At 39.4% G+C, this 22,236-nt stretch overlaps 1 protein-coding gene across 2 annotated transcripts; it reads right to left on the bottom strand.

The window, feature by feature from the left end:
• Window positions 1-1,053: 1,053 nt before the first annotated feature.
• Window positions 1,054-22,177, bottom strand: LOC587676 (protein lin-54 homolog). 2 transcript variants are annotated; one of them, XM_787389.5, is made up of 11 exons: window positions 22,069-22,177; window positions 18,281-19,174; window positions 16,710-16,926; window positions 15,871-16,013; window positions 11,969-12,148; window positions 10,374-10,522; window positions 8,232-8,306; window positions 6,766-7,006; window positions 5,034-5,233; window positions 3,458-3,633; window positions 1,054-2,058 (listed from the first exon to the last, which is right to left on the bottom strand). In XM_787389.5, the coding sequence occupies exons 2-11, from the start codon at window positions 18,998-19,000 to the stop codon at window positions 2,042-2,044; spliced, it is 2,118 nt and encodes a 705-aa protein (XP_792482.3). In that variant the 5' UTR covers window positions 19,001-19,174; window positions 22,069-22,177; the 3' UTR covers window positions 1,054-2,041. The 2 variants fall into 2 exon arrangements, with proteins under 2 accessions (XP_792482.3, XP_011673242.1); XM_011674940.2 differs by having other exon boundaries at window positions 22,044-22,165.
• Between the last annotated feature and the right edge of the window lie 59 nt (window positions 22,178-22,236).

The following is a 22,236-nucleotide window of genomic DNA, read 5'->3' as shown; positions in this document are numbered from 1 at the left end:
TTCAGGGGGTGTTTCACAAAGATCGTAAGTCTATCTCTGTGTCTCCGGGCGCAAAGTGCCCACATGAACTGTGAGCACTACTATTGATAGTATGGACAAATATCAAATATTAGGGATATTATTACCTGCTTTGGAAGAAAGCATTTATAATTGAACAAGAAAATCCCTTTAAAATGCATGACCTTCTCTCTATGACCAAACAATACACATCAACAGAGTACCACTGCAAGCCAAGTCTCATTTACATTTTTTCTGTCATCAAAAAATCTTGCCATCTCTTTGTCAAAATATCTCCATACCGTTTTAGATGTTATATCTTTTATGATGGTTACAATTGAAGAAAAAAATCACCCTGTGACTGTCAATATCAGTGATTTAAAAATGGAATGGTCACCCAAATAGTTTACATGTAAAGGATGTCTTACTTTACAGACAAAATGTTTTGCTTTTCATGGTGAGCTGGGATGTAACAATTGTAAATAATTTAGGATTGGTACAAGTTTATTTGGATGATTTCTGTGATAGCACCATATGACAGTTCCAGCATAGCATAAATATGCACTCAATAATACTTACATCTAGCTTGAAAAGCCATAAGTGTCAATAGGTCTGTCCTCATTAGCTCGAGTTTGCCAAATAACCTGCCATTTTAACTATCCCGATCCCAAATTAACCAGTTAATTTGCGCCTTCATCAGCCCGCAGATGCAATTAGCGGGATATTTGGTCAAGAAAATATCCAGAGAAATTTTGGTCTTGTTTCCAAAATATCTCGCTATTTAGGAAATAGCAGGCTAATTTGCACCTGTCCAAGCTAGTTTGTGATGAGCGTATCGGTCTGGTGAAGACGCAATTTCGACTGAAAATAGCGGGTTATTTGGCAAACTCGAGCTGATGACGACAGGCCTTACGACTCGACACATAATGTGATGAGTGCTTTCCGACCATTGATAACTACATTTGAGAGGGGTTAGATAAATCATCTACTCATGTAGACATGAACATGTGGGTATATCATCACGTTTAGAATATCAAATCCTGTATACACGTTTTGTTAACATCGCGATAATCAAAATAGAAGATGGGAGAAGGAAAGGCAGTGTCTTTTATCTACATGAAATATAAATCATTATCAAGGGATTGTACTAATACTACAGTCAAACTTGATTTAGTGGACAACTGTATAGAAAGACCACCTGTCTACAAAGACCACATTTTTTGTTTCCCATGAAAATGGTTTCTCATTGAAACATGTACTAAAGGAACCTGTACATAGAGACCACCTACCTATAAAGACCACTTTTCTTGTCTCCCTTGGGTGGTCTTTATAGACAGGTTTCGCTTTAATAATTTCATGACTGGCTTTAAATGGTTGTTGGCCAATCCTTGTTCACCCACCTCACTTGTGGGACATACAATTTGGCAATCTGGAGCAGTGGTATACCATTATGCTTGTACCTGGGGGGACTAGGATCCGAAACCAAGAGGATACACTTGTGCCTTTTAGTAAGGCCTTACACCTCATTACAAAGTCCCTCGGAGAGGACTTAAAGCCATCATTCCCCTGGGCACTAACTTACCAGCATACACATGCTTTCTTAGCTGTCAGGTAAAATGAACCAACAAACCTTCAAACCAAAAGTCTTAATGCTTCAAGTGGATCAGCTACATTGAAAATTCTTTCACCACTAGTTTTAGGGCGTACAATAGGGGTACTTGCTCTCTTGTTGCACAAATAATCACAAAACTTTGTTCCTAGCCAGATGCGTTAGCTTCCATGGGGTGCATTTCTCTACCCTTGCCACTCTCAACCAAGGTGTCTCGAGAGGGAACCTTAAAAAAGGAGCCAAGCATATACCAAAGTAATTTCATCTACATGTAAGTCCTACAGAAATACAAGCTCTATCAAAAATAGATGATTATGATGATTATTATGATACAAGCCTGGTTGCTATGATGCAATCTGTACTGAGGACAGCTGGTGGGGTATGTTGATGACAGAGTACCTAGATGCTATATACTCCATCTTCACTTGGAGCACATTATTCAGGATTCACACCTGTAATTCAAAACAACAAAAAAGAGGGGATAAATAGATCTGAAGATTTGACATAGTACAAGCACAGCTCCTCCAATCATACTGTATTCCACTCTCATCTAAACACAAAACGACAACAATTAAGAAAATCATTATCTTGACCTTTTCAATATTTCTACTATAATCGGCAACAAAAGGGTCTGAGGCTTTCCATATTAATATGAATAGTACAGTCAAACTTGCTTTAACGACCACCTGTCTACAAAGACCATATTTTTTGTTTCCCTTGAGAATGGTTTCTCATTGAAACATGTACTACAGGAACCTGTCTAAAAAGACCATATTTTTTGTTTCCCTTGAGAATGGTTTCTCATTGAAACATGTACTACAGGAACCTTTCTAAAAAGACCACTTTTTGTGTTTCCCTTGAGAATGGTTTCTCATTGAAACATGTACTACAGGAACCTGTCTAAAAAGACCATATTTTTCGTTTCCCTTGAGAATGGTTTCTCATTGAAACATGTACTACAGGAACCTGTCTAAAAAGACCATATTTTTTGTTTCCCTTGAGAATGGTTTCTCATTGAAACATGTACTACAGGAACCTGTCTAAAAAGACCACTTTTTGTGTTTCCCTTGGAAAGGTTTGACTGTAGAAGCAGCAGCAATAACAACATCAACAACAAAAACAATAATGAAAACAATAATAATAATAGTGATAAAAATAACAATAAAAATAGTTGCAATCTATATTGAGCCTTTGTTCGCTGGCAACGCAGCACTTGGTTAGCATTAAGAGTTACCACGCAGTGACAGTGTGAGTTCAATAAATGCAGATATGGTTTCAGAATAGATACATCTTCAAAGTCAATTTGAATTGTTCTACTGTTGGTGATGATTTTGGTTGAGGAGGAGGGAGCATGTATCAAAGTTTGGGAGCGGTAGAGGAACAAGCTGATCTACAAGTATACCCCTGAATATATTTCCTCTCTTCTCAATATCTCTCTGAGTTCTCATGCAGGTCGTCGTTTCTCCATTTCAACAGAGTTAAAAGAATTAAAAACAAAGAGGAGTTGGGGAGACAGAGCTTTTATAGCTGCTGCACCCCGGTTATTGAACTCCCTTCCCTATTCAATCAAAATGTCAGCCAATCAAAATTTGTTCCAAAAAAACTTGAAAACCTATCTAATCTTTGAATTCTTTAGTTAAGATATAGTTTATTTCACAATCTGATGTACATGTAAATAACGTTGTTTAATTATATTTAATTATGTTTAATTATTTTCGTTCTGTGTAACTTCTCATGTACATTCATATGTTTAATGTATTTTACCTTGTTTAGGCCCCTCGAGCATCCCTTGGGGTGGATATGTGCGCATTATAAATGTTGTTATTATCATTACCGGTATTACAATCATACCTTTTGCTTTGCTGGCCGAATGGATCACTTGAAGAATGCAACGTCCAAACTCTTCCAGGATGAGGGACTCTGCAAGGTCGGAGCTATGGCTACTTCTTTCGCTCTCATCAGCCTGGGCCATCAGACATTGAAGCGTTGCCTCGGCAACCTCCTTGGTGATGAAGGAGAATGGTAACCTGATTAGAGCAAAAAGATAAAAAATGATTAGTTACTTTTCATAATAATAATAATAATAGCTCGTTCTTATATATCGCTTTTCAAGACCATAGGTCCTCTCAAAGCGCTTTACAGACATGGGCATGGTGGCTCAGTGGTTTTTTAGAGCACCCGCCTCATGAACGGGAGGTCGTGGGTTCGAACCCCGGCCGAGTCATACCAAAGACTTATAACAATGGGACCTTCTGCCTTCTAGCTAGGCGCTCAGCATATTAGATTGGAGAAGGGTAGTAATAACATATTATGTTATGCAGGGCCCGCTGGAAGAACAGTTTCATAACTGAAGTGGCTACCCTGGGTAAATAAAAGTTATTATTATTATTACATATTATTACCCTGGTCGTCATATTCAGGCTTACCCCCACACAATGTATGCACAACCTCCACTCCCTGAGGAGCATTCCAGCCAGGTGTCTTTTTTACAAGCGCACACTTACTAATCTAAGCACATAAGCTTTCGCATTCTACCGGGTAACCATTTAACACCTGGGTGGAGAGTGGCAAATGTACAATGTCTTGCCAAAGGACATTAGTGCCGTGGTGGGACTTGAACCACGGACCTTGTGATCCAGTCTGGTGACATATCCACTCGACCACCACACCTCTACTCTACCTCATAGAAGCTCTTCCTAAATTTTCTACAATACACATGACATTTCCATCACACATATCTTTAAACATATACATAGTCAAACTTCTTACTTTTTTCTTCTGCTTAGCTCCTTTTTGAGCTTTCAAGAGCTTCATTACTCTCACTTCTGTTTTTTAAATTGTTATTATTATTATTATTCACTAAGGTATGGTTTGGTATGGCAAAATAAAGCCAGATAGGAAAGAGACACAGCTAAGTTACTGTAAAACCAAACACTTTTGTTGACAGAATGTTGACAGTTTCATGTTGCGAAATAAAAGAATCACAGCTGACACAGCACAAACTTTTGACAATTTGCCAAAGCTTCTTGCCGTGAAAATGGCTGTCGTTTACAATTCACATAAGTTTTGTGTCATGAACTTTTGGTTTTACTTTAACAGTATTATCAATTGACTTAATTTGCAACATTTTAAAGGGGGTGTAGCATGGAAAATACTGGTTAACGCCATCTATGACTGTCCTATGGACAACTGCATGTAAACGAATGGACTTGATTAACGGTCAGCGTGCGCTAGCGTTCGCGAAACAGACTGAAGTGTTCCTCACGGTTTTAAGTATGTTGCACGCACATGAATACTGTGGTCGCGTCGTCTGAAGTCGTATTATACCCGATTGCCCCGGAAAGACACGTAGTCCTGTCATGCTACACTCCCTTTCACAACATAAATTAATGAAAACAAAAACCAGCAATCTTGTAAAACCCCTCACCTTTCTCCTGTATCACTGAACTCTCTGGTCTTGGTTGGGTAGTCCTGGAGCTGCGAGGAGAGCTTGGTCCTAGCGGCCGTCTGCTGCTGGACCCGGACCTCCGCCGCATCGGCGAGGTGCATCAGGGTCTTGCGCTCCGGACTCTCCTCAAAGTTCTTGCAGCCGACACACTTGCAGAAATTGGAGCAAAGGATCTTGGCCTGGGAGTGGAAGAAGAGGGGCAACAATATGAAGGTCAATAAAAGGCATCGTTTAACAATGTTAAATCTGAGATTTGATTTGATTTGATTTGATTTATTTTCCACTCAAATATCCACAAATTAAATGACATATAAAAATCATACAATGATACAATATATAATAGAACAAATGAAATATACAAGTAACGAAATACTGACAAGTATGTTCGTAATCAAATAAGTGTACAGAGTACATTTAAGTTTGAGAATAAGACAAAATATTTTATATAGCTTGATGCACGGCCCTACGTATTATCAGTGTCTTTGATATAGTGTAATATTGAAGCCCCAAACAAATTGCACTTCAATATGATCATGAAGTGCCTCAAATAAGTAAAAATCTTTGAGTGACCGGTTCTACCATACTCATTTTTCCAGTCATTTCTAGTCATCAATATCTTGATAATCAGACAGGCGATCGGATTTTAAAAGTCATGGGGTTTCTGACTGACCTAAAGGTTTATAATTATCATTGCAGCATGAGCTAAATCCAGGATTTGGTTTCAGAATCTGAGACAAAGTTACCCAATCCCTTTAACACTTTGATCATAATGGTCCTATTTTAAGAATACTTAATTACTTTCATTGCTGTATGGTTTTGTTTTTTAATGTGTTCACCTTGTGTTATAATTGTTACAACTTTAATGTGCAAGTTAAGTTGTTTTATATCTTGTCTGAATGTTATTCAAGCTAATGGCTGCCAGGTAAGGTTCAGTATTTTAATATACATGTACCATACAATATGAATCTGAATAAAGTTTACAAAATTGAACAGACGTTTGGAATACATGGGCCTCAAAATTCTCAATCAGGAATCCCCATCACCTGCAAATTTTAACAAGGGACAAAAACTAAATGGTTAACAACTCTCTGGGGCTACACACTGTCAAACGATACATTCTAAAGCCTTTAATTAGATTAAAAAATTATACGGTCAAACCTACTTTCATTAACACCTGTCTACAAAGACTACCTGTCTACAAATACCACATGTTTTGTTTCCCTTGAAAATGGTTTCTCATTGAAACATGTCCTAAAGGAACCTGTCTACAAAGACCATTTTTTTCCCTTTAGGTGATCGCTATAGACAGGTTTGACTGTATCAAATTGCACAAACTGATTTCCAAATTAAAATGTGTACGTCGCCATAGCCAGGATTCAACAGTAACAGGTGGTTGGAAACATGGGCCTGTAAATTCTTTCTCCAGAACCTCTTAATTTCAAATTTGAACAAGGAGCTCAATCTTATAACCTCCCCCCCCCCTCCTTTCCTGCCCCCCCCCCCCCCCGAAAAAAATGCAATCGGGACCCCTGCAAAAAGTTGACCTGACCCCTATCTTAGATTAGAATTAAGAAAAGTCCGAACCCGTCCCCTTTCTCCCAATGGTCCTAATCATACAGCAAATGCCCTATAAACAAATTCTATACTATAATTGGATGCAAGAGGCTCGTAGACAAAAAGCAGCATACATATGTGCTTGAAAAAACCATACCTCGTAGCATTCGCAGTAGTTCTTGAGGCAACCTGATCGCTTGCAGTTGCAGCCCTTGTTGTGCCGCCTGTTGGTCTGGCTGCCGTGGCCTTTGCCTATCTTGGGATGGAAGGCATGAGGGTTCCGGTCAAGGCAGGCCTTGACCGCCTTGGTCCGTTCGTCCTCATGGTCCAGGTTGTTGAGGCAGTTGTTGCAATTGCAGTTGCGGCAGAACTCGCCGTTTGCAAAGCAGTCACAATACCTACAGGAGCAGAAGGGTCACATCAAGTGATTTCAAGTTGGGTGTTAGTGTCAAGAGCAGTCGAGAGCTCTTAAATCAAGCTAAAGATTTGCTTAACACTAACACCGAACTGGAAATCAACATTTGCTTAATCACTAGGGGCTACTGTTAGTGAATAGGACATTTGTACGTTTGGTGTCCATTTTGGTGTTTAGGACTTGTGTTAGTGTTTATTAAACACTTGACACCAGCCCTAAACACCCAACTTGAAATCACTCATTGAAGGAATTTGAAAGCACCTCTCAAGCCTCTTGGCCACAGAGTACAGTAAACTGCTTCAAAAACCTGCTGCAGTAACATAGGAACCATTTTACTGTGGATGACTTGCAAGTTAGGGTGGAAAAAATGTACAAGACAGAGAATGTGCATTCTAGGGAAAGCCCCATAAGCACCCCAGGTAGAGGTGGCCACTGACACTACACAAGAAGCCTTCATCATCATCACTACATTTTATTTTGCTACCTCTGGGGGGTGTTTCACAAAGATCTTAAATTAAACTTATCTCTAAGTTTGACTTAACAATTATGGAAAGACGTTAGCATCTATGAAAATATTTTGTAAAAGTTATTTTAAAAGGCATAAAATGTTGAGGCAAATCATTCATATTTTTTATTATCAAGGAGATTTCATGTTCTTGATGTGGAATTTATAAAAAGTCAAAAATACTTGAATTTTGCTTTTGAATATATATAATTTTAAGGCTACAAATGGCTCTCCATAATATGTCCTAAACTTGTGTTGCACAATCCTAAGATGAGGACAACAAAGTCTAATTAACTTTTGTTTTGTAATACATGTGTATGTGCAAACTGAAGCCTGCGTTGTGTGTTAACGTGCCCTTCCCCTTGTTTCATAGACGCAGGCTATGTTAAGTGAAAAACACCCATCCCTCCAATAGGACGTTAAATGGAGGCCCTGTGTACAAGAGAGTCACCACCTTTGCACATTAAGAACCCACTGCACTATTCGTATAAGAGAAGGGGGAAACCCTGGTGTAGCGGGGTGGACCTGCACACCCCAGTAACCTTGGCATTAATTACTGACTTATGGATCCTGTCAAGTATCGACGTAGAAGTAGCTTTATTGCTTACTTCTAGCTGGTGTCATGTTTGGGGGCTATTCACAGTTTGAGCTACTTATGGATAGTTGTTAGCATCTGATTTGATCGTCCAGCTGGAATACTTACAGCTTGAGGCACTGAGACTTGGTGCAGTTGCACGGCTTACGTGGCCTGCTCCCACTCCCATCTCCAGTTAACATCCTACAACATGAAGAAAAAAAACATGAATTAATCCACTGACTACTGAATTGTATAATCTCAATAAGCTTAAAGGGATTGGGTATCTTTGCCTCAGATTCTAAAAAAAATACTTGATTTAGCTCGTGCTGCAATTATAATTATAAACCTTAAAGGTAATACAAAGTTTTGGTACTGGGTCATGAATTCGGTTCAAATGAACATATTGGAAGCATATGCGATCCTGCATTATTCAGTGATCGTTGTCACGGTTGCAATCGAGTCTTAAGTTATGAAATTGTCAATAATAAACTCTTTATGTTGTATAGCTCCCTCTCAAGGTCAAGATATTGATTAATCTATAAAACAATGTTTCTTGACTATAATCGACCGATTAGCTATTCCTGTTTGGAGATTATACAACATATTCTGAGATTTTCATGGTCGCAGCTACCATTTTATGGCCGTAGGTGCTATTTGAAAGTTATATAAATTTACCAAGAGCACCGGTAAATTTTGATATTCAATTTCTCTCAGAAGCAGAAATGTTTTAGGGGCTAACTTTGTTAGTGCTTATAATACATCCACATGGGCATCCAAATATTTCAAAATTGTAAAGAATCTTTATCCAGCCAATTTTCAAAATTTCCCAAAACTTTGTATTACCTTTAAGGTCAGTCAGGAATGTCATGACCTTTACAAGCCTATCGCCTGTCTGATTATCAAGATATTTATGATTAGAATTCAAAATTTCAAAAAACGTTTTCCCCCCAACGGTTTTTATAACATTACAGTCTATTGGGGAAAAAGAGTATGGTAAAACCGGTCATTTAAAGATTTTTGATTTTTTTTTTTTTTTTTGGGGGGGGGGGGGGGGGGGCATTTCATGATCATATTGAAGCGAAATTTTGTTAGAGCTTCAATATTACACCATATCACAGACACTGATAACACGTAGGGCCATGCATCTCAGATTTGTAAAACTGTAAACATTGTTGAACAATGCCTTTAATACAGGGACAACCTGGTTTCTGCAGGCAATGGGTTAACATACTAAAAGCATTATCTATCTTCCTTGCTGTATTATTTTATCTGCTATAAATGAATGTCTTTGTCATGGTCACTATACTTCACAATGCTGCACCTACATGTAAGTATCTTAGGGATTTCTTGTCCTGTAACAGAGCCATAATCTATTTTGTTCTTCTGCCTCAACCATGGAGTTAGTCTCTATAAAGTGAACCACCCTTAAAGGTGATCAGCTGTTTAGATACATTGTACAGTCAAACCTACTTTAGTGACCACCTGTCTACAAAGACCACATTTTGTGTTTCCCTTGAAAATAGTTTCTCATTGAAACATGTACTAAAGGAACCTGTCTACAAAGACCACTTTTTGGGTTTCCCTTGGCGCTTGGGCGGTCGCTATAGACAGGTTTGACTGTATCATGTGTTTGGTACCTAATTTTATACAAGATGCTCCAGGGCCCTGGCTTATGAAGAGTTGCCAATCATCTAATTGATTACTTATCGTATTTGTCATAAGCTGCGGTTGCTATATAAAAAGTTGAGTTGGGACCGACTCAGATCAACAGTAACTCTTTGAGATTGGCTCTAAAGGAGGGAACGCGCCGTATGAGCTATTTCACATACAGGCAAATGGCATTGGCAGGCACACAAATAATCGAGCGAGTTAGTGAGTTCTAGCTTTCTAAACACAAGCTACAGTCAAACCGGCTTTAGTGACTACCTGTCATTGAAACATGTACTACAGGAACATGTCTACAAAGACCACCTGTCTACAAAACACGTTTTCTGTTTCCCTCAGGCAGTTGCTATAGACAGGTTTGAGTGTACTTACAATACTTATTCGCACCTGCCGCGCTAGCTCATTTTGGGGTATTGTGATCCGACTATTCACAACATTTGCCCAAATTAAACCCTCACAATTTTAATGGCTTTAAAGCTTATCTGTACTAGTTTATAGGAGGGATTAGACCACCCTGCCAGGTCACTGGACAGGTGGTTATCTCATCAAATCAGCAATAGGACAGTATGGCTTTAAACTAAGTCTGTGTTCAATGGAACTGACCCATTACTGCTACTGTTAGCGGTGTTTGAGTGTTTGATGGGAGCTGGCTGGGGCTGCGGGGGCTGACTGCTGGTACTGTTGGCTTGGGAGGAGGAGGTGGAGGAGGAAGAACTCGACTGGATGGATGGCTGAGCTTGACTGGTCACCGGCTGTATTAAAGAGAAAATCATGGAAAATTGAATTATGAAATATGAATAAAGTCGACTGGTATTTAAAATGGGTTGCCGGCAGTTAGAGAAACAACAGGTCTGCGGGTAATTTGCTCCCTTTTCCCAAGATAGCAAGAGAAAGAAAGAGAGAGAGAGACAGGGAGAGAGATAGAGAGAGAGAGAAGGAAGAGTGGGAGGAAAAGGAGGAGGAGGAGGAGGAGGAAAAGGAGGAGGACCCCAACTGGTTGGATGGTTGAGCTTGAACGGCTACCGGATGAAAGAGAACATTATGGAAAATTGAATGATGAAATAGTAATAAAGTCGACTCTGGTATTAAAAGTTGGTAACTGGCAGTGAAAACATAAAGCTAAGGAAACTTCGCTAACTTGGAAAAAAGCAGGAGGAAGATGAAGAAGAATTGGACTGGTTGGATTGTTAAGCTTGGCTGAATACCAGCTGAAACAACCTGGTGGATCCAAATTATGTTTATTCTTCATTGCAGTGTTCTCGAACCTCTCTGATCATTTTTTCATCTGCTCATTTTTCACAATGACTAAAACCTCTGTGATAACACGATGGACTTCCCCCAAGGAGTACTATTCAATTTGAAGTCCTTTAAAGGGGGTGAAGCATGGCAAAAACTGGTGAACGCCATTTACGACTTCTTTTGGACAACTGCACGTAAACGAATGGACTTGTTTAAACAGACCGAAGTTCACCTCACGTTTTGGGTTTAGCGTATGTTGCACGCACTTGAATACTGTGGTTGCGTCGTCCGTAGTCGTATTATACCCAATTGGCCCCCCGAGTCAGGCCACGGCAAAGACACGTAGTCTCGTCATGCTACACTCCCTTTAAAGGGAAAGTCCACCCCCAAAATAAGTTTGTTTCGATAGAGGCAGAATAATAAGAAAATCAGGTGAGTGAAAGTTTGAGCAAATTCTGAATGAAAATAAGAAAGTTATGAATTATTGAAGTTGTGATCAATCAAATACAAATTGGCAACTCTGTGACTTATTATACAAGCTCTCCTTCATTTGCTTTGTGCATAATATTCCATAAAATCATGTTTTTTTTCATTATTGATGACGGAATATATATTTGTTCCTTGCAGGGGGAGTATAGAAACATATTTGCAATTATTATATTTAGGGTGCATGTATGGTTGAAATTTTTCTTGAGGGAAAATGAAAATTTTAGATTTTTTTAGTACTGAGCAAATGAAAGTTGAGCTCGCATGATACGTCATAGAGTTGCCAATTTGTGTTTGATTGATCACAACTTCAAAAATCCTAACTTCCTTATTTTTAATCGGAATTTGCTCAAACTTTCACTGACTTGTTTCTCTCATTTTTCTACTCCTATTAAAACTAACTTAATTTCAGGGTGGACTTCCCCTTTAAAAGTCAAAACAGAGCCTTTAATTGCAGACGTCCAAGCACTTACCTGTGTAAGATAGTGAGCAGGTATCACAGCATAGCTCTGAAGGAGGTTACCACCCGCTGACAACAGAGTGGTGCCTGGTGCTAGTTTTCCAGCATTAATGATCTTCAGGGCCGCATTGGCAGGCATGATGAATCGTGGTTGGTTACCAACCCCTCCTTGGACAATGCCTTTGTTGATAGTCTAGAATGGGAACAGTTAGGCAGAGTGAGAGAAGAACAATATTACATTTGCATTAGGTACAACCTACTAAATGTACATGTACCTTTATATACAAGAGAAGATACCAATATGATATGGAATTATCTCTCTCTCTCTTTAAGTGCCATATCGTTTGACTTTGGCGATCATGCTGTTCCACAACCCTCGGCTCCTAGCCTTCTGTATTAGTACCACTCCCAGTTCTTTCACTCCTCTCTCTTCCAACAAATTCTGCAGACTGTCCATCCAAAGTATCCTCCTTCTTCCCCTACTCCTTCTTCCCACAATTTTCCCTGTCAAAGCAAGGTTCTCTAGGCTTTCTTTACGTGTAATGTGACCCATGAACTTCAACTGCCTAATCAACATCTCACATATCATTTTCCTTTGCACTCCAGCTCGTGTAAGAACTTCCTCATTACTAACTTTGTCAGTCCAGGGGATTTTCATCATTCTTCTTAGAAACCACATTTCGCAACTTTCAAAACGCTTTTTAGTATCAGAGGCTAAAGTCCATGTTTCACTACCATACATAAGTACTGGGTAGATGTAACAATTCAATACCCTCAATCATGGAGCCACAAAAACATATGGTGACAGGGCATTTGCATGTGGTGGACCAAAACTTTGGAATGCTCTCCCAGTGTCGCTACGCTCCATGACTGATGTTGAACTTTTTAAAAGAGCGCTGAAAACTCACCTCTTTGATGAATGCTTTGAGTAATTATTATGTAATTATTATGTAAACGTACATTGTACATTGTAAAGCGCTTTGAGTGGGCCTTCGGTCCTGAAATGCACTATAAAAGAACAAACTATTATTATTATTATTATTCTGGTCCTCATACACATTGTTCGATTTGTCAGAATTTTGCCTAACTTTGAAAATGCAGATTTAGCGAGAGCTATCCTTCTCTTGATCTCTGTATCGCACCTGGCATCCTCGGTAATCATGCTGCCGAGGTAGTTAAATGAGGAGACTTGTTTAACAGTCTGTTCTTTCAGTTTCAAGTTGCATTTTGGACTGCTCTTCTTGGATACCACCAGGCACTTTGTCTTGGTATAGTTGATCCCTAGTCCCATTCTCTCACTTTCTTTTACAACTACATTTAGGAGTCTTTGGAGATCTTTCTCTGATTCAGAAAATAAAACAGTGTCATCAGCATATCTAATATTTGTGATTGAATGACCACCCACTTGTATCCCATTTTCATCTTCAAATTCTCTTAGAATGATTTCACTATACATATTGAACAGGTCTGGCGACATAACACAACCCTGTCTGACTCCCCGTCTGATGTTGATATATTCACTACACTCTCCTTCTACCCTGATGCATGCAAACTGATTCCAATATAGACTTTGTAGCAGTCTTAGATCTTTCCTATATATATCAAGCTTTTTCAGCTCTTCAAAAAGTTCTGAATGTCTTACTTTATCAAAAGCCTTTGAATAATCAATAAAACACATGTACACATCCTTTTGCATTTCGACTGCTCTCTCCGTTATATTTCTAACCACAAATATTGCATTTCTTGTGCCCGCATCCTTTACAAAACCAAATTGTTCCCTTCCGACCATGGGAGTTATGCTTCTTCTTGCTCTCAAAAGCAGAATCCTCCAAATAATCTTAGTGATATGGCAAATAAGGCTGATTGTCCTATATTGCTCACAATCCACGGCTCCCGGTTTCTTTGGGAGAGTAATGAAAATGGATCTGCCCAATTCATCTGGAAACGTTCCATCATCATATATTTTGTTGATAATTTCAACACCATATTCCTCTAATGCTTCAAACATTTCAGTGACCATACCATCTGGTCCAGCTGCTTTGTTCTTCTTCATCTTTGACATTGCCCAACGGACTTCAGATTTAAGAATTTTCTCCCCTTTGACTTCATCTGCAAAACTTGGCATTGCTTCCCTACTATTTATACTCGTAATAAACAAGAAATAAAACCTCTAGGCCGTTATCAACAAACCTTACTGAGCTAGTTGTCAATTAAAGGCACATACAGTAATTATGAATTCTTACAGGAATTTGACATCGTTTTCCTATTCACCCAATAACACTTTGTTTATCACTGAAAACGGACTTTCTTTCTTGCAATCAACATGTTTTACTTTAGAATACACATATCTTCCACTACCTTGGTAATATAATTCTTTTTCAAACTGAAAATACAAAATAATTTTCCCCTCATTATAAAATGATCATTTTGATACTTATAGGATGTTTTCTTTTTCTTTAGAACTTTGTAAACTCAATTGATTCTTTCAAATCCATGTGACAAGCAACACATTCTTTTTAAAGTAGATATTCATTGATTTTAAAAACTAACTTTATTTTTATTATTGCAAAGTTGAAACTTTGATTTGACAAGGTTATCAAAATTCAATGCTTGGAAACATTCAAAGTAATGATTATTATAAATTACAAAACGCTTAAATACAGCCCCGGCATAGCACCTGAAGAGCTCTCCGAATGCTGCTGAGATGTGTGAGATCACAGTATGGACATGATTTGCAAAAGCAGACGATGTCCCATGACATCTCACACATTTTCAGTGCCTGTGTTTTCATCTTCTCTTGAGTTCTTTCTCTTACTTCACTACCGTCAGGCTAAATGTATAATCTATTGCCTCACTCTAAACCCTGCGCATGTTTTTATTTTGATGACAAATGCAGCGATACAAAAATAAAGAATCTGTCGCTTGTAAACAAAATAAGACGCCATTGTATATTCAGCTGTACACACCGCGGTATGTTCGGCATTTCAAAGAGTGAACAAAAGCCGTCCTTAATATCTTTCCGAGGGTTTTTCAATTTGAAAGTCTGGTTTTTGTGATTGTTAATTAACCCCTATTCTGTGTATTTACAAGCAAAAGATTTTAGTTATCAGAATCGGGTCATATCCCCTTTTGAATGCTTTGACATGCCATTACATTTATATACACTAAACTCACTATTATTTGACAAATAATAGCTTTGCAATTATGTTCATTCTTCATTGGATGTCGTCTGCTTGGGCAGTATTGGTCCATATAGTGATGTCATTAAAACATCGTTATTTTTCCGGCCAATGTCTAGTATATCCCAGCTGCTATGGAGGTGGTTGTATTTGTATTTGTATAAATCACCTGATATGTAGTTGAACTAAAACTTGTACGATGGCCAGCTGTTAGCTTACCAGTTTCTAGTGACACATTAGTTGACATATTTGTGATTTTCTTTGAACTTCACCTTTAAAATAAACTATTTTGTATACGCATTGTAACTTGTATTTCTCATAAGACATAGAGGCCCGAATTCACAAAGCAAGGTTTGAGCTCAGACCAAGGTTTGAGCTCAAACCTCCTTTTGTTTCGCCAAACCTCCTTTTGTTCTTTACAAACCAGGTTTGTAAAAAACGCGTAAAACGCGTCATTTGACGTACGAAAACCAAGGTTTGTCGACAAACCTCTTTTGAGAATTCGGGCCGTCAAGTTTGTCCGCATTTTCAGTAGTGGCAAGATACTGTTAACGCGGAAACTTTAATTTTCGCGGATTTCGCGCTAAGATCGGCAAGCACAAAAATTTAGAACTCGTGAAAATGTATGACTTCTTATGCGTGTTTTAAACCGGCTGAATTACATGCAACGCAAATTTAACAACGCAGAAATAACAGCGTTTACAATTACAGTAGTTACATAGACCAATGGGCTTACCTGGGCTGGTGCTATGGGTATGTTAATGGTCCTTGGGGCTGCCCCTCCCGCTTGGCCAGCGGAGGTCAGAGAAGGGATAGCTTGACCCAGAGCTGGGGCCGGAGCAATGGGCTTAGCATTGGCCAGCTGAAGGACAGGCTTAGCTGCAGAGGAAGTTATTAAGTTATTAAGTGTAAGTTATTATAATAATAGTCTGTATAAAAGATCAAAGGATTAGCAAAGATCATGTCCATGTAGAACTGCCTTTTTAGTATCAACAACAAAAAAAAACACAATATACATGTACAAAAATACTCATGTAATCCAGAGAGCTTGTGGTAGAGAAGAACATCCCGTTCTACAAATAATCATCATTGTACATGCATTGTTGAAGTTTATTAAATGTACCTGTACATGTAGGCGATTCAGAGAATTGTAGACCAATATATCCAACTTAATAGTTGCATTCAATATTGGACTTTTATATAGCGCACGTATCGACCTTGCAAGGTCTTCAAGGCCCTCCAACATTACCCGGCTATGCTAGGCTGCCGATTTCGACGCTCACAGCATTTCAAGGAATTCCTTCCTACCGGTACCCATTTAACACCTGGGTGGAGAGTGGCAAGTGTAGATCAATGTCTTGCCAAAGGACATTTATCCCACACAAAACAAACATCTCTGAAATCAAACCAATCAAACGCTATGAAATGGCTCATGTCTGTCTGGAATCATTAAATGATCACACAACAGGCTACAGTGTCTTTAATACATGTAATGTCCTGTCCAATGAAATTGAATCCCCCTTTTGTCACCCTGTCTCGGCCAATCCCACCAAAGTATTCCTACATGTACTGTACCTTGCGTTGCAGAAGTGGTGGCGTTTGTCGATACGTTCACAAGCCGCATATAGGGGAAGTTCTTGCCTGCCATGCTGACCGCTTGGAGGTTCCCTTGACCGGGCAGGTTGCCTGCTGGTCTGATGGTGGTCAGTCCTGAGGCTAGCTGAGGTGGTGCTTGACCCGCGGCACTGATCTGAACAGGAACGGGTGTTCCAGGAGCAACTCCAGATACCTGCTGTAATGGCAAATTCACAGATTTTCAATTACAGATTGGGCAGTGGGCAGATTTTATCTATCAATTCTACATACACCTGTATGTGTACTTTCTATCATTTAATGATCATCGATGCTTCCATATTTGTGCATTACCACAGCCTTTAGTTTAAAGATTGGAATTCAACTTCTACAATTAAGATATTGAAATTGAAAGTGTTATTCTTGAATATGCTTTATTCACTAATGTTTTAATTTTAAGACTACTTTAATTAAACCCCCTTTCCAGTGAAAAAAATTAACGTTTGTATTTCAGGGGCTCCATATCTAATTTTTGGAAATTTTCTGGGGCTACTTTTTTTCATTTCAACTGTCCAGCATCCTCTAGTGATTCTTAAAGGAGCTACACAAAGAAAAATTCACTACAACTGATAATTAGAACAAATAACAGGACCGAAGGACCGCTGAAGGCAGAAAATCTGGATCTCTACACTAACATTTTTGAGTTGATTACTGCGGGCCCTAAACATATTTTGAAGAGGAGAGTTGTTGTATTTGATCAGTAAGGCTTCCCCTTCGCAATGATATGAGTTTTGCATCAATTCAAAACACTTTTGATTCTTCGTGTGTCTACTTTAACATATACAAACACTCTGGTCATGTATACTAAATTTTGAAAATTGTTTTTCAAAGTAAAGTTTTTACAACGAAGCCCAACTTTGAGACCTTGTAAGAGTGTTGCTAGCGCGCACTCGATCTCTGCTCTGCACGCCGGCCAGCCACCATAGCAGCGGCGGCGCTAGGAGAAAGCAACCACAGGACTACATGTAGTCCTGTGGCAATTGTTTCTGGGGCGATTTTGGATCATTTCCTTTTCTGAAGTTGCCCCAGTAATTGCTTATTTGGCCCATTTCGGGGGCTCTTTTTTGGCATTTCCGGAGCAAATTTGCCTGCAGACTTGTGTATTTTCCCCCTGCCCCCTCCTTGATCTTGATAAAAGGTTTCTACAAAAGTTTGCTAAGAAACAGTGAAATCAGCGAAGAGAATGATAATCTGGCATGGCAGGCAAGCCATAGTCAGATGTTCATTCATCAAGTAAGCTCTTTATGAAATGGTTTAGGACAATAAGAGACATTTCTGTAGTTGGCAGACAAAGTTAGGACTTTTGGTTGGTTTCTTGAAACGGGCCTCAGAGTCTTCGAAAAGTTCAAAAATTACTTATACCTGTAGCATAACTTTAAAACAGATAATCAATCAATTAATTAATTAATAAATAAAAAGAGAAAGTATTACATTACTAACCCATGATCAATATGCAAATTTGTCTTCACAAGAATGAAAAAGGAAAAGAAGAAAGAAAGATGAAGTATACTCACCGATGATGGAACAGAGGTGTTCATGACGTTGATAACCTTGGCTACAGCTCCAGAACTTAACGTGATTGTCCCTGATGTCGTACCCATGGACCCCTTCACTAAAATGGTCTGTCCCACTGTGCCAGACGTTGATGCAGGGGCAATCTTTTTAGGCGTTGTTGGACTTGCAAGCATGATTGTCTTTCCAGGGCTTTTGACAGTGGGTAATGCTATCCTATTCGATGGAGCGATAGTCTGTTTACTGGGTGAACTTGCTATGACCACCCCTTTTGGAATGTTGCTTCCTTGTGACACGGTGATGACTTTGATAGGTGATCCACTCCCTATCACCTTAGGGTCACCTTGAAATTTGAAAGAAGTGTTTGCCCCGGACACATTCCCTGAGGAAACTTTGTTGCCGGGGTTACGCGTGATCACTACTTTTGTTACAGTTTGCTCTGACGAAGACGACGGCCGCGCCCGTTTGACGGCTTGCAGGATTCCCTTGTTTTCGCCATCATTCTGTATGATGAGTCCTTGTTGTGAGAGGCTAGCTAACATTTGAGGGGTTAGGATTTGCATCGGGACATTCCCACCCCTACCTGCCGTTCCGCTCACGATACGTACTGTTCCTGGTGCCTGCTGGTTGCCATCCCCACCATCTGGTTTGATCAAAATGTTTCCTGAGGATTCACTGCTACCGTTGGTCTCACCTCCAGTCTTGTCACCCTTCGCAGCCATAATGCCTGATAGATTCTTCAATAGAGTACAATAAATTGACAGATCTTTGGCTCTTTTGCAGAGCGCATGAGTTGGAAGGCCTAGCGCTTTGCAACGTCATCAGTTCCTTGCATCAAGTTTGTGTAACATTTCTAAAGAATCTGTCATATTTTTGGGTGGCCATTTCTGGAGAATCTGAAAAAAGACGAATATTGATACATGTTGAGTTTACTCTCTAAAATATGAATTAAAGGACATGCTTTACTAAAATGAGAATCGAGGGGAAAAAGAGGCAACAATCTACAAGTACATGAATGTAAGGACTTAATGAAACTGAAAAAAACTACATAACGACTCTAGTTAAATTAAATACCTTAACCAAAATTGGTCAATATTTTTATTACCAAATTGAGATTCATACCTTTATTACTCGTGACCCTGAAGGCGATGCTCAACAAATGAGGTGTCATATGAAAGAGCAGGTTTTTTGCAATTTGCCCCAAAATGCTCAACTCGGATCTTAAAAACATCTTGATCAAAACGATGATTTAAACATTGCTTCCATCATAGCTCTGAGATTTCCCACTTTCTTGAATTGAGCCCCAGAGGCATAAGTTGTTCCAGATGTAGGGAATATTTGCTAGCCCCTTGACGGGCAGAGTTTGATGTTTGAGGGGGGGGGGGCACATATATGTAATTGATTGACGTCCTGGAGAGGGGTCTAAAAAAGTTCAACCGATCTTGGATTTTTTTTGGGGGGTTATGTGCCTGCCAAGGGATCACATGCGATTACAGTTTTTTGTTTAAATAGTCAAAGTCAAAGTCAAAGTCCTTATGCTTTCAAACTGACCAAACCCAGGTGCAACACCAAACTCAGGCAAGACTCATTTAGCCACAGGGTCCTCAACGACTGGAACTCCCTCCCTGAGTTGGTAGTATCTGCAACCTCGGTAAACAGCTTTAAAGCCAGACTTGACAAACACTAGAAGAAGGAGCAATATCATTCACCCTTCTCCCAGTTGACACTCCAGTTATGACAATCCTGATATGACCCAGCAGGCAAGATACAGATGTAAAATGACTATGGTGCAAGACCCGGAAGCTGGGACATCCCCCCCCCCTTGAAGTTAGACCTGGAAGCTTGGCAGCTGGAGACGGCTTTCTTCCAGAAGCTTTGGTATTCAAGGTATTCAAGGTATATCTTATTGCTTTATTATGAATGATTTTTAATGTTATTGTTAGAGTATTTGAAAATTGGATCTATTTTTCCTTTCCAATCATCATTTCTTCTAAATCAAACTGAAACTGTTCAGTCTAGATAATGAAAATCTGAGGACAAACTTTCACCGGATTCCTGGAGCGTGAAGAGTCTCTTGTCACGCGCTGTGTGTGTACCAAATGTTACCGCCTTTCATGTATGGGGAAGGTTGACAGAGAATTCCCCATACCAGCGTTAACTTCTGTCTAGTAATCAATAATATTTAATAGTAAATTTTTTATTTAGAGTCTGGATTGACTAGTTCTACCTTCAAGTGCTGTAACATTATCGAAAGATTTAGAGTTTTAGACATTACATAGATCTGCTTTAATCATTAAAAATGAAAATACTTAATTGAAGGTATGGTCTATAATTAGGGTGTCTGATCGCGCACTCGATGTTGTGTGCTAAAATACTTCCCATAGAGATTGCACACATCCCTATGCAGTCTACGTGCATTGCGCGACCATGAAAATTGGTCAATGATTTTATGAAAAAAATTGAAATTCAAACCTTTGGGGCTTGTGATCCTGAAGGTGAAACTCAATAAATGAGGTGTCATATGAAAGAGCAGGTTTTTCTCCATATTCCCCAAGGGGGCGCACCCCAGAAATTCTAAAAATATCTTGGTCAAAACAGCGATTTAAATGTTGTTTGCATCCTAGCTCCAAAATTTGCCACTTTCCTGAGCTGCGCCCCCCGGGCTTATGTCCGGCTAGACGTAAGGAAAATATGTATGCACTTATTTTTTCGCTAGCCCCAAGAGATCACTCGCCCCAACAGTTTAAAAATACCCTTCCCACATTTTTGGAATCAGCAAATTAGGGAGGCGTGAGCTCCGCTCAGTCCAAACCATGGTTACATCGCGTAACATCTGCGCGTATAGTGAATGAAAGTATGGATAGCTGTTCGCGCCATAAAACCCGGAAGTGAATACACGTTATAGGGTCTAGTCAATGGCAATATCGCGGACACCCTACTATAATCAGAAGGGGTGCTGGTCCGAGAAAAAAGGAACGTCTTTGTAAACGCAGACAGACGCGTCCTAAAAAAATAAGGATCGCGGACGATTCTTATTTCTGATCCGCGTGTTGGCGATACGAAAAACAGATTCCGCGATGATGCTCCTAATGCATTTCACATGCACTTTGCACAGAGACTTACACGTTATGAATGTTAAATTCTCAGGAAGACGGACAATAAAAAGTAGACGGTGAACTGTGTTTTTTTTCATTATGCGGAATCTGATTTTCCTTTTTGCCAGCGTGGGGATATGGATCGGGAACCCTACACCCGCAGAGTGCCTAAGAAAAAAAAAACATCCACAAAAATGCGGACAATCCCAATTTTTCAGGACGCGATTTGTCCGCATTTAATTTACGAGGATATCCTCGTTACTTTATGATGCGGATGATCCTCATTCTCGGACCAGCATCCCTACTGATAATATAATAAAAAAGGGAAGTCTGTTTGTGGAGTAATTACATGTTTTTTAGTCAGATTTTTATCTTTAATAATATTTTTAACACCATTGTTCATTACAATTACATGAGACGCCCAGCGCAGCGCCAATCAAATTATTATACACACCAACACAATAACGCCGCCCCGTTAGGCCAGGCGCAACTCTTATCACAGCTTCGTACATCTCTCGACTCAAGTTCTATTTCCTTTTACGTGGCGCACTGATGCAGCATTTTACATCACAGCACCATAATAAAACCACAAATTTCATACTTCATAATGATCTAATCGCTATAATACTTCACAATCATTTAAAAGCATTTTCATATAATGCATACAGACCAGTTGGTGATACAAAATATCTTACGTATAGTGAGAAAATCCTGCATTAATTGAAGACATCGGTGACATCCATTTGTTCAAAATCACGCGCCGAGCATCGGTCGTGTCCCCATTCGGCCTATTGTGATATTTTGGGATGTACAAAAAAGTAACACAGCCTCTCATAATATATAAATTAAAGCAAAAGTCAAGA

This window comes from Strongylocentrotus purpuratus, unplaced genomic scaffold (genome assembly GCF_000002235.5).
Source record: "Strongylocentrotus purpuratus isolate Spur 01 unplaced genomic scaffold, Spur_5.0 spur5_scaffold_10, whole genome shotgun sequence".
Classification (NCBI taxonomy): domain Eukaryota; kingdom Metazoa; phylum Echinodermata; class Echinoidea; order Camarodonta; family Strongylocentrotidae; genus Strongylocentrotus; species Strongylocentrotus purpuratus.
This window is presented reverse-complemented; position numbering and strand designations above follow the sequence as displayed.

Bases quoted from the DNA above. Each gene is read 5' to 3' on its own strand.
- LOC587676 (XM_787389.5), bottom strand. From the start codon at position 19,000: ATGGCTGCGAAGGGTGACAAGACTGGAGGTGAGACCAACGGTAGCAGT. The intron at 16,927-18,280 runs GTGAGTATACTT...TTGCCATTACAG, and splicing joins ACACCTCTGTTCCATCATCG to CAGGTATCTGGAGTTGCTCC. The intron at 8,307-10,373 runs GTCAGTTCCATT...TTCATGTTGTAG, and splicing joins GCTAACAGTAGCAGTAATGG to GATGTTAACTGGAGATGGGA.